This window comes from Calidris pugnax, unplaced genomic scaffold (assembly GCF_001431845.1).
Source record: "Calidris pugnax isolate Ruff unplaced genomic scaffold, ASM143184v1 scaffold50, whole genome shotgun sequence".
NCBI classification, from domain to species: Eukaryota; Metazoa; Chordata; class Aves; order Charadriiformes; family Scolopacidae; genus Calidris; species Calidris pugnax.
This window is the reverse complement of record NW_015090780.1, coordinates 1,459,733-1,471,942: the sequence shown is the minus strand read 5'-3', so window position 1 is coordinate 1,471,942 and position 12,210 is coordinate 1,459,733. Positions and strand designations below refer to the sequence as shown.

The 12,210-nt window shown below is 54.8% G+C and overlaps 1 protein-coding gene across 2 annotated transcripts in view; it reads left to right on the top strand.

The window, feature by feature from the left end:
• Window positions 1-6,705, top strand: part of UCKL1 (uridine-cytidine kinase 1-like 1) — an 18,330-nt gene extending 11,625 nt beyond the window's left edge. Inside the window, exons 8-15 of one of the 2 annotated variants that reach the window (XM_014956765.1) lie at window positions 983-1,002; window positions 3,342-3,440; window positions 3,813-3,906; window positions 4,213-4,275; window positions 4,630-4,752; window positions 5,106-5,213; window positions 5,573-5,729; window positions 6,329-6,705. In XM_014956765.1, the coding sequence (XP_014812251.1) occupies window positions 983-1,002; window positions 3,342-3,440; window positions 3,813-3,906; window positions 4,213-4,275; window positions 4,630-4,752; window positions 5,106-5,213; window positions 5,573-5,729; window positions 6,329-6,405 (741 nt within the window). In that variant the 3' untranslated portion in view covers window positions 6,406-6,705. The remainder of the gene's footprint in view (window positions 1-982; window positions 1,003-3,341; window positions 3,441-3,812; window positions 3,907-4,212; window positions 4,276-4,629; window positions 4,753-5,105; window positions 5,214-5,572; window positions 5,730-6,328) is intronic. The other variant, XM_014956771.1, reaches the window with a different exon arrangement.
• Window positions 6,706-12,210: the final 5,505 nt, after the last annotated feature.

The following is a 12,210-nucleotide window of genomic DNA, read 5'->3' as shown; positions in this document are numbered from 1 at the left end:
TTTTTTTTTTTTTTTTTTTTTTTTTTTTTTTTTTTTTCTTTTTTTTTTTTTCTTTTTTTGCCTTTAAAGCTTTTGTTCTGGGGGGGAAAAAATAAGTTTCCAAAAGTGAGACGTTTTCTTGACGTGCTGCCCTTCTGCATTTTCCGTCGCGGTCCTGCCTGGCAGGGGGAGGGACAGGAAGCGTTGCTGTCACAGGCGGGCTGCCGGCAGGTCCTGGCGGCAGAGACCTGCTCCCTCTGTCCCTCCTGGCAAGGGATTTCACCACAGGTGACACAGGGTGGCTGCCAGAGAGGCTGGGCTCTTCCCTCTGCCACAACCTGCAGCCCCTCTCCAAGGGATGGAGATCCCAAGGCAGGTCCAGGTCAGCTCAGGGGGGGAAGGAAGGTCTTCCCGGCAGATGGTGATTTTCAGTGCAGAACCAGGTTTCTGCCCGTGTTCCTGGTGCTCTCGGCTTTCCAAGGTCTTCCAGGCTTGAGCAGATCCTCTCTCCAGTGTGCCAGGAGATGGACACGCCTGTGAGCCCACAGTTTGTGTTGGTGTGGTGTAGGTTGGATGAAGGTTTTTGAAAGCTTGGCCTTGAGCGCCTGCGCTTGCTCTGGGATTGCAGCAGAGCCCTGGACAAGGGCTGGGCATCTCTCTCCGGGTTCTGAGAGCTGTTGCTGTCTGGTACCACTTGGGACAGAGATGTGACAGTGTCCCTGCTGTGACTCTGGGGCAGTGAGAGCAGATGGAGCTTTCCTCCCGTGGAACCGGTGCCGTGCCATGACTTGGTCACCAAGGGAGGAGCACTGGGGTCTTTATGGCGATGGCCCAGTCGCTGGGCAGGTCCAAGAGCCATAGATCAATTAGGGCTTTTTTTTCCCCCCTTTGACTAATGACAGTGCTTTTTCCTTTGTTTCATGTCGTGTTTGTCCCTCTGCCCTTAAACTCTTCGTGTTTCCTGTCTTGTCTCCCCTGAACGTCCCTCCCACCTGGTGACCAGAGGAAGCTGCGCTGGGATATGTGAGGAGACAAACGCTAACGGCCGTGTTTGGGTTGTGACACTAACGGCGGGGACCGGGGGCGAGGGCTGTGCAGTGTGAGCCGCCTTACTAACCCAGCTCACGGGGGTCCTGCTTTGCTGGGGCTGTGCAGGGAAAACCGAGGTGGGGGGGACCGGAGAGACCATCTTTATCCCCAGCCCAAAAATGAGACCTGCTGCTGTGACCCCCTCCCCAGGAAAGCTCCGTGGGGACAGCACTGAGCAGCTTCCCTGGGCTGTCAGGGACAGGGACCCAAGCAGGGTGACATCCATCCCCGCACTGAGCACCAGCCCCTGCGCGGGTGTCACAGGAAGGTGTGGAAAACTGGGTGACAAAATGCTGACAGTGTTTTCCTGGGGGCTGTTGACAGCTCGGGGTGCAGGGGAGGTGTTCCCAAGCAGGCAGGGACTGCTCTCAGGGGTAGGAGAGCTTGCTGGTGTCGGTGGCGGGGAGCAGGAGCTGGGTGACACCACCAGGACCAGGGTGGGAGAGGGGCTGCCCATCCCGCTGGCCTGGTGGGATGCTGTGACATGGGGCTGGCAGTGATGGAGGGAGAAGTGGCAAGCTCAGACCTGTGCCCCCTGGGTGGGTTGTGGTGGGTAGGAGACAGCCCAGTGGGCTATGACCCTCGTGGCTCCTCTGCTTTGAGGGACAGCAGTTTGGCACCTTAGCAAAGCCAGCTGAGGCCATGAGTTGGTGTGTGGCTCTGTGTTGGGGGGCTGGTTTCTGCCCTCCCCTGGCTAGAAGCAGGCAAGCAGACAGCCCCTGTGCAGGCACCAGCATCCACCAAAGGCAGGGCTGAGGGTCATCACCCACCATCTGGGTCTGTATCCCTGGGGTCAGGAGGGGTTTAGGCAGGGCTGGATGGTAGCTGTGCCCCCAAAATCGGTCCCCAGGCCAGGTGTGGCAGGAGGAAGGAGGGGGGGGCTGTGGGAGCATCTCCCAAGGCAGCTAACCCGAGTTGTGGTGACTAACAAGAGCTCGCTTCACTGACAGCAGGTCCGGGGCCTTGAGGGCTGCTTGTCCCCAGCCGGCGGTGGGGTCTGCGGGTGGTGGGACCACGCTGGGCTCGGCCACAGCCCAGCCAGGCTCTGCCTGCGATGGGAGCACAACCCATCCCATGTTCTCTGCACAGCCACGAGCTGTCTCAGCTCTCAGGAGCATCCCCTGCCAAGGGGCTCTTCGCTGCTACGCAGGACGGGAGCTGGCAAAAGCAAGAAGGAGCCCTTAAGTACCCACAGGCCTTGGGAATGTCTCGTTTGGTGTTGGTCAGCCAAGACCAGGAGATGGCTATGTGGATGGAGGCCTCAAGTCATCTCGCTCTGCCCTCCTCCATTCCTACCCAGTCATCTTCTCTGTCTTCTTCTCTGCTTGTCTGCCTCTCTGTGTTTGTGTGTGTGCATTTAATCCAGGTTTCTGCTTGATTTGAAATCTTAATCGCCTGGTGCTTTCATTTGTTTGCTCTCTTCTCCTCCTCCCCAACATCTCTCTGACCGGGATGCAGCCGCTGGCACATGTGTGATCTGACGTGTGGCTTTCGGACCCCAGCCCTCCTCCCAGACAAAGTCACTTGTCCATCCTGTCCAGCCTTGTGGAAGCCAAATAGATGTGACCTTCATCTCATTACTGCCGCTCTCAAAGAGAGAGGTGACTAATGGGGCTCCATTGTGCGCTTCCCCGTGAATGGTGTTCCCTTGATCCAAGAATAGCTCCCAACCCTATTAGTTTTGTGGAGATGAGTCACACAAAGCCAGTCCTGTCCAGCCGTAAAGTCTTCAAGCTGTTCCCAATTTGGTGTCGATCTGACGATCCTTGAATGGGCCGGGCGCTCTCTGAAATGGTCTCCTTGTAGCCTGGCTCCACATTGAGCTGAGTCCCAGTGCCACAGGCCTTGCTGCTTGTCTTGTTCCTGGTGACATCTGGCACTTGTAGCACAGAGACAACCATAACAGCTCCTCCTCACCACCTGAGTTCAGGATCCACCACCAGATAAGACTCCTTAGCAGGAGAAGGGTTTGATTTTTTTCCCCACTTTCTTCCCAACCAGTGGAAACCAAGACGGGCCAACCACAGGTCAGCTGCCCAGCAGGAAGGGCAGGTCCTTGGGCTGTGAGGTCCCCTTGGCTCCACCAACCACCCACTGCCTGCCCCATTCATGGGAGCAGGTCCCTTAGCCATCACGGGGGCCCAGCTCAGATGGCCTTGGTGTGTATTTGCAGTGTGAGATGACATCTGGGAGGATGGCTCTGGCCGTGTGCTGTGCACCAGCCCTCGGGCAGCCTTGCCCAGAGACCTTCTGACCTTGTGTTTGGTTTTCAGGGCCGCCCTGGCCTCTGCCCACCAGTGCCACCCCCTTCCTCAGACCCTCAGTGTGCTGAAGAGCACCCCTCAGGTGAGGGGCATGCACACCATCATCAGGTAAAGCCCCCACCACTGTGGTCTCCTGGGGTGGGGTGGGGTTTGGCTGCTGGCTGGGGTGGGCTCAGTTTGCGTTGGACTCCCAGTCCCACTTGTGCCCTGTCCTCATGACCTGGGGGACATGGGACAGGATAGATGGTGGTGGGCCCTGGGAGTGTGAGCTGTGAGTGCTCCGTGGTCTTGCCAACAATTTTTCTGCCTTTTACCTGAAAACTGCCATCACGACTTCAGGCTCGGATGGTGGACCCGATACAAACAAAGTGCTGGCAGCCAGAGAGGGGCAGGGGCTGCCCTTCTCCTCGCAGCCTCTGACCCCTGTCAGCATCTCCGGGGGCACATTTTGGTCTTACATCGCCTTTCCCTCCCCTCTAGAAACAAGGAGACCAGCAGGGATGAGTTCATTTTCTACTCCAAGAGGCTGATGCGGTTGCTGATTGAGCACGCGCTCTCCTTGCTCCCGTTCCAGGTGGGTTGAGGGGTGTAGCTGGGAGGGTGGGCAGCAGCCACTGTGTGTCCTCTCCCATTCCGAACCCATAACTGCCAGGAGCTGGGACAGTCCTGGCGCTGCTTCTCCAGCCTTCCCCGTGTATCAGCCCCTTCTTTCTGGCTTAAAAAGAGGCAGGACTCCCCTAGACCATGGAGCAATGGGGTGGCTCTGGGTAACAACCCTTCGTCCAGCCTTGTTTTGCAAGGGGCCAGCCCAGCCTTCAGCTGGTCTCCTCTGTGAGCCTCATCAGAGCCCCTGGTAACGCTTCTCACATGGTTTTTGTAGAGTTGCACGGTCCAGACCCCTCAAGGACAGGACTACGAAGGGAGAACATACAGCGGAAAGCAAGTAAGTGGAAGCAAAAGGTACTATTCAGCCCTGCCCCACTGGCCTCCATCCCTGTAGATGCAGGGGAAGGACACCCCTGGCTTCTTGGGGCTTCCATCAGGCCTGGGTTTGGTGCCTGCTGTCCTGAATACGACACCCTGTGTCATTGGGACAGGCAACATGTCAGTGGGTGGCCAGGACTGCCACCAGCAGTGTCACCGTGGCGCTGTTGGCCTCCCGTTGAGGGAGGCAGCCTGGGAAGGGATGTGCTTTGGGGTTGCCCGTCCATATTGGAATTCCATGCCCAATGCCATACTGGGGTGGCACGCACCTCCTGCGCCGTGCCTCCCCGGTCACCCTGGCTGTGTGCTGCAGATCACCGGGGTGTCCATCCTGCGAGCGGGAGAGACCATGGAGCCAGCGCTGCGGGCGGTTTGCAAGGACGTCCGCATCGGGACCATCCTCATCCAGACCAACTGCAACACGGGCGAGCCGGAGGTAAGACCTGTGGCCCTGGGCTACCGAGGGCACCTCCTGGCATTAGCCTGCGGGCAGGGGTGACTCAGGTATCTCCTGAGAGTGATACGAGGGTAGGTCTTGGCAGGGGGATGATGGCTCAGAAAGCGAGTACTTTGAAAGCTTCTCAAGTGGGCTTTGCTGGCATGTTTGTGAAGGCAGGGGCTTGTTTGCTCTCCAAGAGTCTGCACCAGCACCTGGCCCCAAGGGGATAGATGGGGTCCCAGAGATAGAGAGGCGTGAAAGATCCTTCACCTCTCTAAGAGAAGGGCTCAGGTGGCTCCCTTTGCCTTGAGTCTGCAGCCTCTAAGCTGATCTCTCTTCCCCTTCCCCAGCTCCACTACCTGCGGCTGCCGAAGGACATCAGCGAAGACCACGTCATCCTGATGGACTGCACGGTCTCCACGGGTGCAGCCGCCATGATGGCCGTGCGGGTTCTGCTGGTACGGAGGGTGTGGGGCACGCTGCAGAGGGCGGGTGGTTCGCCCCCAAATAATGGGCAAAACGCCCACCGCAGCCACGCCGAGGGGCTTTGCGCTGACACTGTCTCCTCCTAATGAAGGAGCCCAAGATGGGGTGACTCCATGACCAGACACTGACAAAGTCACTCCTTCCTCGGGTAGTAAGAGCCTGGATTTAGTTGGATTCTTGGTGCTGTGCCCAGTAACCCCAGCTGGTCGCAAAGTGGGGAGGAGAGATAATGGCCCCAGAAAGGCCCTTGAGTGCTGCCCCTGCCTTAGATACCCTTTATCCTACTCCTCAGCCCATGCATCTCCAGGCTCTCTCTGTGCCTTTCCTGTAGGATCATGACGTCCCAGAAGACAAGATCTTCCTCCTCTCCCTGCTTATGGCTGAGATGGGTGTCCACTCAGTCGCCTACGCTTTCCCCCGGGTGAAGATCATCACCACAGCTGTGGACAAGAAGGTGAATGACCTTTTCCGGATAATCCCCGGCATCGGTGAGTATCTGGGTAGGGATGAGCTGTTGCAGGGAATTTTCAGTGCTTCTGGCCCACTCACCAGAGGAGGTGAAGCCCTGGTTGTTAGCAGAAGCTTAGATCTGGCCTTATTTTACCCGGGGACCTATCGCCTCTCCTGGGTCCTACTGCCACATGGGTGTTGGGATCAACGTGTGTGCTCTGAGAGCTGTCAGGCAGCTGTAACCTTGTTGGCAGAGGGAGTCATTCCACAGGCCACACGAGCCTCCTCTGGCCCCAGGTAGAGAAGCTGGGCTGGGACGTCTGGAGCAGATCTGTGCCCACCTCATTCCCTGAGCTGTCACCTTAAACAAGCTCATCCAAGGCACGCTCATCCAAAACAATCTCACCCCGTTCTTCTGTCCTCACCTCTGCTGTGCCAGGAAACACCCCTGCCACCGGGTGCTAAAACAGCCTCCGGGCTGCTCCAGTTTTGCTGTTTACACGAGTTTTAGAGCTGTTCAAGCTGTTGGATCAACCTGGTTTTGTTTCCTTGTGGGCCAGGATGAGGGAAGGCTGGAGGATGGGTCCCAGGGCTCCCTGCAGAGCTGCACCTCAACTACATCTCTTTCTCCCCACAGGGAACTTTGGCGATCGGTACTTCGGGACGGACGCTCCTCCCGACTGGAGCGACGATGAAGATGCTCTTAGCACTTAGCTGGATGTGGAGATGCCACTGGCGCCAGGCAGCTTCAGCACCGCACCTTAACCCCCTTCTGTCCATCGCAGAGATTCCTCCTCCCTCCTCACCGAGCATAGATATTTTTTTCAAATCTTACATTGGAGATCTAGGGCATATTTTTTCAAAGAAACATAAATCCTAGTTTGACTTTGTGGACAGTCGCGTGTCCCGGCATAGAGCGGAGTTAATTTATTTTAATTTAAATATTTGCCTATATAACTTATTGGAGATATTTTATAAAGAAAAATAATAAATTTTTTCTCTGGTTTTCTTGAATGGAGTCATTCTTTGTTACACTCAGAAGGATTCGCAGCCCTTTGGGACTGCTGCCCTCGGGGAGGACATGCCACAAGCGGTGGCAGGAGATCGAGACCCTGCTGTTGAGGAGCAGGATGACCCTGCAGCCCTGGAGCCCTTCTTCTGTCTCTCTTTCTGTGCTGGTTGTTTTTTCTCTTCAGTGAACAATGAAGCTCCTACACCCCAGAGAGAGCCTGCCCTACGGGATGTGCTCGTTCTGTCTGGTGCCTTCATCTCATGGGAGCTGGTGGGGACAGAGAGCACCCTGTGGCCTCTCTGCAAGGACAGGGTAACCCCCATCCCAGACCCAGGTCTCCTGCTTGCAGCAGGGCTGTGAGCAGGAGAAAAACCCACCACTCCCAATTCCCCAGCTCCCTTCTCTTCCTGCCTTGCACCTGGGAGGAACTACCATGGTCTGGATCCAAATGAAGGGTTGGTACCCAAGGAGGGGCAGCTCTTCATATCTGCGCAGAAAAGTTCAGCTCGCATCACATCACACTTTAATTTAAGAAGCACCAAGCCCCTGTTTCAGTTCAGCAGCCGAAGTGAAACACAGCTCACCCGAACACCAGCGTGCTCTTGCTGAATCAGAGCTGCTGAAGACGTGGTGAGGAGCAGGTCTCGTAACGGTCTCCAGGAAGCTGTTAGCAGGCCAGAGTAACCTCAGCGGAAGAGGAGCCGGCCAGCCCCACAAGGTGGATTTAGTCACAGGAGGCGGTGACCCCTGTGGCTGAACACAGAGTATTTTCCTTTCCTGCATGATTCAAAGTACCAACGCAACATCCTTCTGCTGGAGATAAATGGGCCAAGAGGAGCAAACCTACCCCTTGGCTGTGCATCCCTGGCTCAGAGCCAGCTCCAGAGGGGTTAGGACAGGCAGGCATGGCCAGCAGCAAGGAGAGCAGGGCCAGGAGGGGGATGTTCTGCCAGGCTCTTGCCCAAATGGAGAGTCGCCTGGTGATAACTCGGTGTGGGCTCAGGTGTGATGAGCCCGAAATAGCTGCCACCACTCTGCGGCATGTTGTATAAATTCTCCACTAAATTTAAAAGAAAACACACGCCTGAGTTCCTGCAAGTGCTCGGCGAAAGCATGAGCCCTCGGCTTGAAAGCCACGCTCAGAGCCAGCACTGACACTTGATTAGTGTCTGCTAAAAATAGCTCCTTGCGTAGGTGGAAGGAGAGCTCATAAGCACAAACACAGGAGGATGGGCAGACACAGGGGTTTTTGACTGGGGCACCAGGTGAGCAGTGGTGGGACAAGGGACAGCAGCATCGCCAGGTCCATGGAGGAGCAGGTCTGCACCCAGAGTCCTTCTTCTGGGCTGCAGCCCCCAGTGCAGGAGCTCAGTGCTGGAGGAGCCCAGTATCTTCTTTCTAGACCATGCTGAACCCCATGAATGCCACCATCATCCTTCACGCATAAAGCTCCAGCAGATGATGTTTGAGTAGTGGTGTTGGCCACAGAACTGTATGGATCTCAAGCAGCGTTTGCACCCAGGGTCCACCATAGGGGTGGGGATCCCACAATATTTCCTTGGGGAGGAGCAAGGGGCAAAGCACCTCTTCTCCCCCAACATCCTTTATCCCAGTCCACACACCCAAACTCCTTGAAACATGATGGATGCAGCCTCTCTGGACTCCTGATAAGAGCCCTTGATGGATAACATGTAGGAAGCAGCCCAGGAGATAGGTGGATGGAGAAGAACTGGACACAATGAGGCTGTGACCCACCATGTAGAGCGTCAGAGGATGCAATGCACCCATGGACCATCCCATGACCCCAGTGAGCCTGTGATGGGACAGCAGCTGTAGGATACTCAGCCATAGGAGAGGAAGACAAAAATTGGGGTGTGAAGGCTGTGGGGAGGAGGAGGCATCACCAGAGCCTCAGACTGCCACGTCTTGTTTTGCAGAACTTCCAGGCTGCTGAATGCCACCCACGCACTGAGGCAGTCCCCAGCACCCACGGCCAGTGGCTGGCACACCCGTGATGGCCCTGCAGAGTGTGGCGTGGTCCCCCTTGCCACCGCATTAAGGTCCAGGTGACCTACACCCTGTCCCATGGGCATGGCTGCAGGGACCACACAGCCCAAAGGTCTCCAGGACCTTCTTCCACACTGTGAGAAGCTTAGGTTCTCCTGGCATGGAGAGCGATCCCGGAGACATTTGCATTCGGGAAAATCCTTGCTTTTAACCGAGTACATCCATAATTTTCCTCTGAATATCTGCATTCTTCCTCAGCAGGTCCACGTTATTCCTCAGAACCATGTTTTTTCTCAGATCCACGCTTTTCCTCAGCAGATCTGCATATTTACCCAGTAGATCATATTTTGCCTCAGAAGATTTGCACTTTCCCTCAGCAGATCCACATTTTTCCTCAGATCTGCACTTGACCTCCACACATCCACATTTTCCCTCAGAACATCAACATTTTCCCTCAGCACATCCACATTTCGTCCCACCAAACCCAGGTTTTGCCACCGTATTTTACCTCAGCAAACCAGTCACACGCCCACAACAACGCTTCCCCTAGGGCGGGCTGCTCCCGCCACCCCAAAACATGGTGCCTTCCCCTCCCCTCTTTCTCTGTGCCCTGCTTGAGATGGCGATGGTGAGTTTAGCAACAAATGCTGTGTCTAGTGGCCTCAACCCTAGGTGGCCTCGTCACTGCCTCCACTGCCCTTGGCCCCACCACCATTGCTCTTGTCTCTGCCGCCATTGCCCTTGTCCCCGGGTCATGGCGCCATTTTGGATCCCCTCAGCCTCCCGTGGCCATGATCCGGAGGGTCCATCAGGCCTCTCTCCCCCACCCCGCCATTGCGAGCGCTACAAGATATAATTTCTTTTATTTGCGACAAACTGTTGGCAGCAAACACGCCAAGTCGGAAACACTGTGTGGGAGGCGGGCGGCTCCTCTCCCCGCCTCTGTCTTTCTGCCCTCCCGGCCAGGAGGCAGGCGTGCTCCCCAGCACCGGCCATGTTGGCCGCTTGCAGGCCCGGGCTGTGAGACCGAGAATTAAAAAAAACCACTCTTTTTTGGCCAAGATATCGATCTATGGCTCCCTTAGACTGCCCCGGCCATGAGGCTGCATCACAGCGGGGTGACCGCTGCTGCAGCACTGCTCTCCTCCCCAGTCCAAAAAGCCCCATGTGAGTCACGCCATTTTAAGTGGAAAAAAGAGCATATGTGGTGTTTTATTGAGCTGTGGCATGGTGCCGGGCTGCCATGGATGAGAGCCGCACTCCCCAGACCTTCCAGCTCCACCTTGCTGCCTCTGTTGACCAGCCCAGCCAGGACCATGCAGGGCACAGGGACATCTTGCAGGACATCCACCCCTGAGGCAGTCACAGTGTCCCCCCCAAAACATGGGGATGCTGGAGAAAGCTGGAGGAAAACAAAAAAAATAAATAAACCCTTTTTTCTCATTACACACCCAGGCAATGCCACACTTCCTGCTCTCCCATTGAAGTAGCCAAAAATACTCCCGAAGGCATTTGATTTGTGGCTATCAGGAGGCACCCATGGGCTCGACCCCACCATAGATGGGGTCCCACCCCACCACCCCAGAAGTTGGGGTCCCATTCCACCACCCCGGGACCCCTGGTCTCGGCAGCACCTGCAGACCCAGCACCAGGATGGGCTTTGCCTGACTTGCCCAGCATCCGTAGCGACCCAAACCGCAGCTGATCTGACCAGCAGCAGAGGCTCTTGAACACCATCCCCTCGTCACTAAAAATAGACTGGAGCGGTTAAAAAAGAAAAAGAGGAAAAAAAAAAACCAACAAAAAAAACCCCTCCGAGAACAATATCTGTTTGACCATCAAAGAGAAAAAAACATTCATTTCGAGGCAGGAGCACCTGAGAGGAGAACTTTCAGGTTGTATTTTCTCTTTCTGCAGCAGATGGGCTTGGTTTTCTTTGAAATAGATGAAATATCTCATTGCTGCCTGCCTGAGGTAATGGCCTGAGCCATCTCCAGGGCTGATGGCTGCCCCATTCATGGGCTTGGTGGGGCTGGAAAGCGACCCAGTGATCAATCGGGTCAGAACAAACGACTCATTTTCCTTTCAAGCTTGCTACCCGCCTGTTTCCCCATTTGTACAGAAAGAGAAGCAGAAATTGTGGGTTGAAACCCACGCACTCACCCCACCGTTCATCTGAGAACTTGGCAATTCATTGCAGGAGTGGGCTGCCCTGACGAGCCCCTGCAGCAACCTGGCTGCTGCCTCGCTGGAACTGGCAGCTCCATCCCATAGCCCTGCAGGGTACAATCTTGGCCAATTGTAAAAAAAGATATATATATATATATGTATATATATATATATAAAATACTTCATTTCTATGTCTTATAAACGAGGAAAAATTGTTGCAAACAGCTGCTGGTGGGGTTTGCATTAAAAACCGAGCTCTGCTAACAGAGGCGGTTTTTCAGAAGCGAGTATCAGAACATCAATGGAAAATGGGGTATTTTTAAGCTGTTGCACGAGGAGGATTCGAGGCGGCGACCAGACAATGCTTCCGACCCGTTATGCACTGAGGTGTTTACCTGGTGCCACTGGAAACTTTTTCACCAACACCTTAAGTTAAACTCGCGCCATCTCTTGCTGAAAGCAATCCTCGGTCAAGCTCACTCACCACAGAGACATTTATAAAAATCAAAGACGTTTTAAAGACTTTATTCAGCCTCAACAAATGCACGCCGGAGGTACATTTGACCCCATTAACCCATAGACTGAATAATTGCAAGGAGAAAGGGTTGGGAAAGAGTTCAATAGAAAGCTCCAAAGCGCCCGGGGTCCACCGCAGTGTCTGCGGCTTAAGCTTCCAGAATTTGGGATTTTTAGGGTGTGGCACTTTGGGAAGTTGCATGTCTGGAGGGGTCTGTCCACATTGGGCTGGGGATGCTGGAGTTTGGTTAACGGCCCTCACAGAGTTTTGCACGCACACATTTGGTAGCTTTTAGCAGCCAGCTCAAGCTCATCTGGCTTTCTTTTCCTAAGCCTTATCCCGAGTGTTTTATACAGTTCATTAGCCAGTAAAATTACAATACACCAGGAAACTCCGTGCAACATCCCTGAAAAGCAGCAGCAAGGGCTTCAGGAGCTTCTCAGATGCTCTTTCGTTTTCCAGCGCCCAGCAAATACGTTTGCAAAATTATTTGCTGTTTTCATCTCTCTTGCTGCCACATTGGTTTCAGTATCAATTAATGGGAAATAATATTTTTGTATGACTGACAAACTGCAGGGTCCTAGGCACAAAAGCAGCAGCACACTCGGACTCCACCACCGGAAGATCACTATTGAGAGAGTCACATTATTTAACTGATGGTCATTTTTTCTCTGCAGCACCACAGGCTGTGCCGGGGAAGGGCAGGTTTGGTTGGACTCGATGGTCTCAAAGGTCCCTTCCAACCATGAATATTCTGTGATTCTGTTTAGCATGGAGCACCCATGGGCTGCAGACGTGGGGTTTCTGCTGGGCA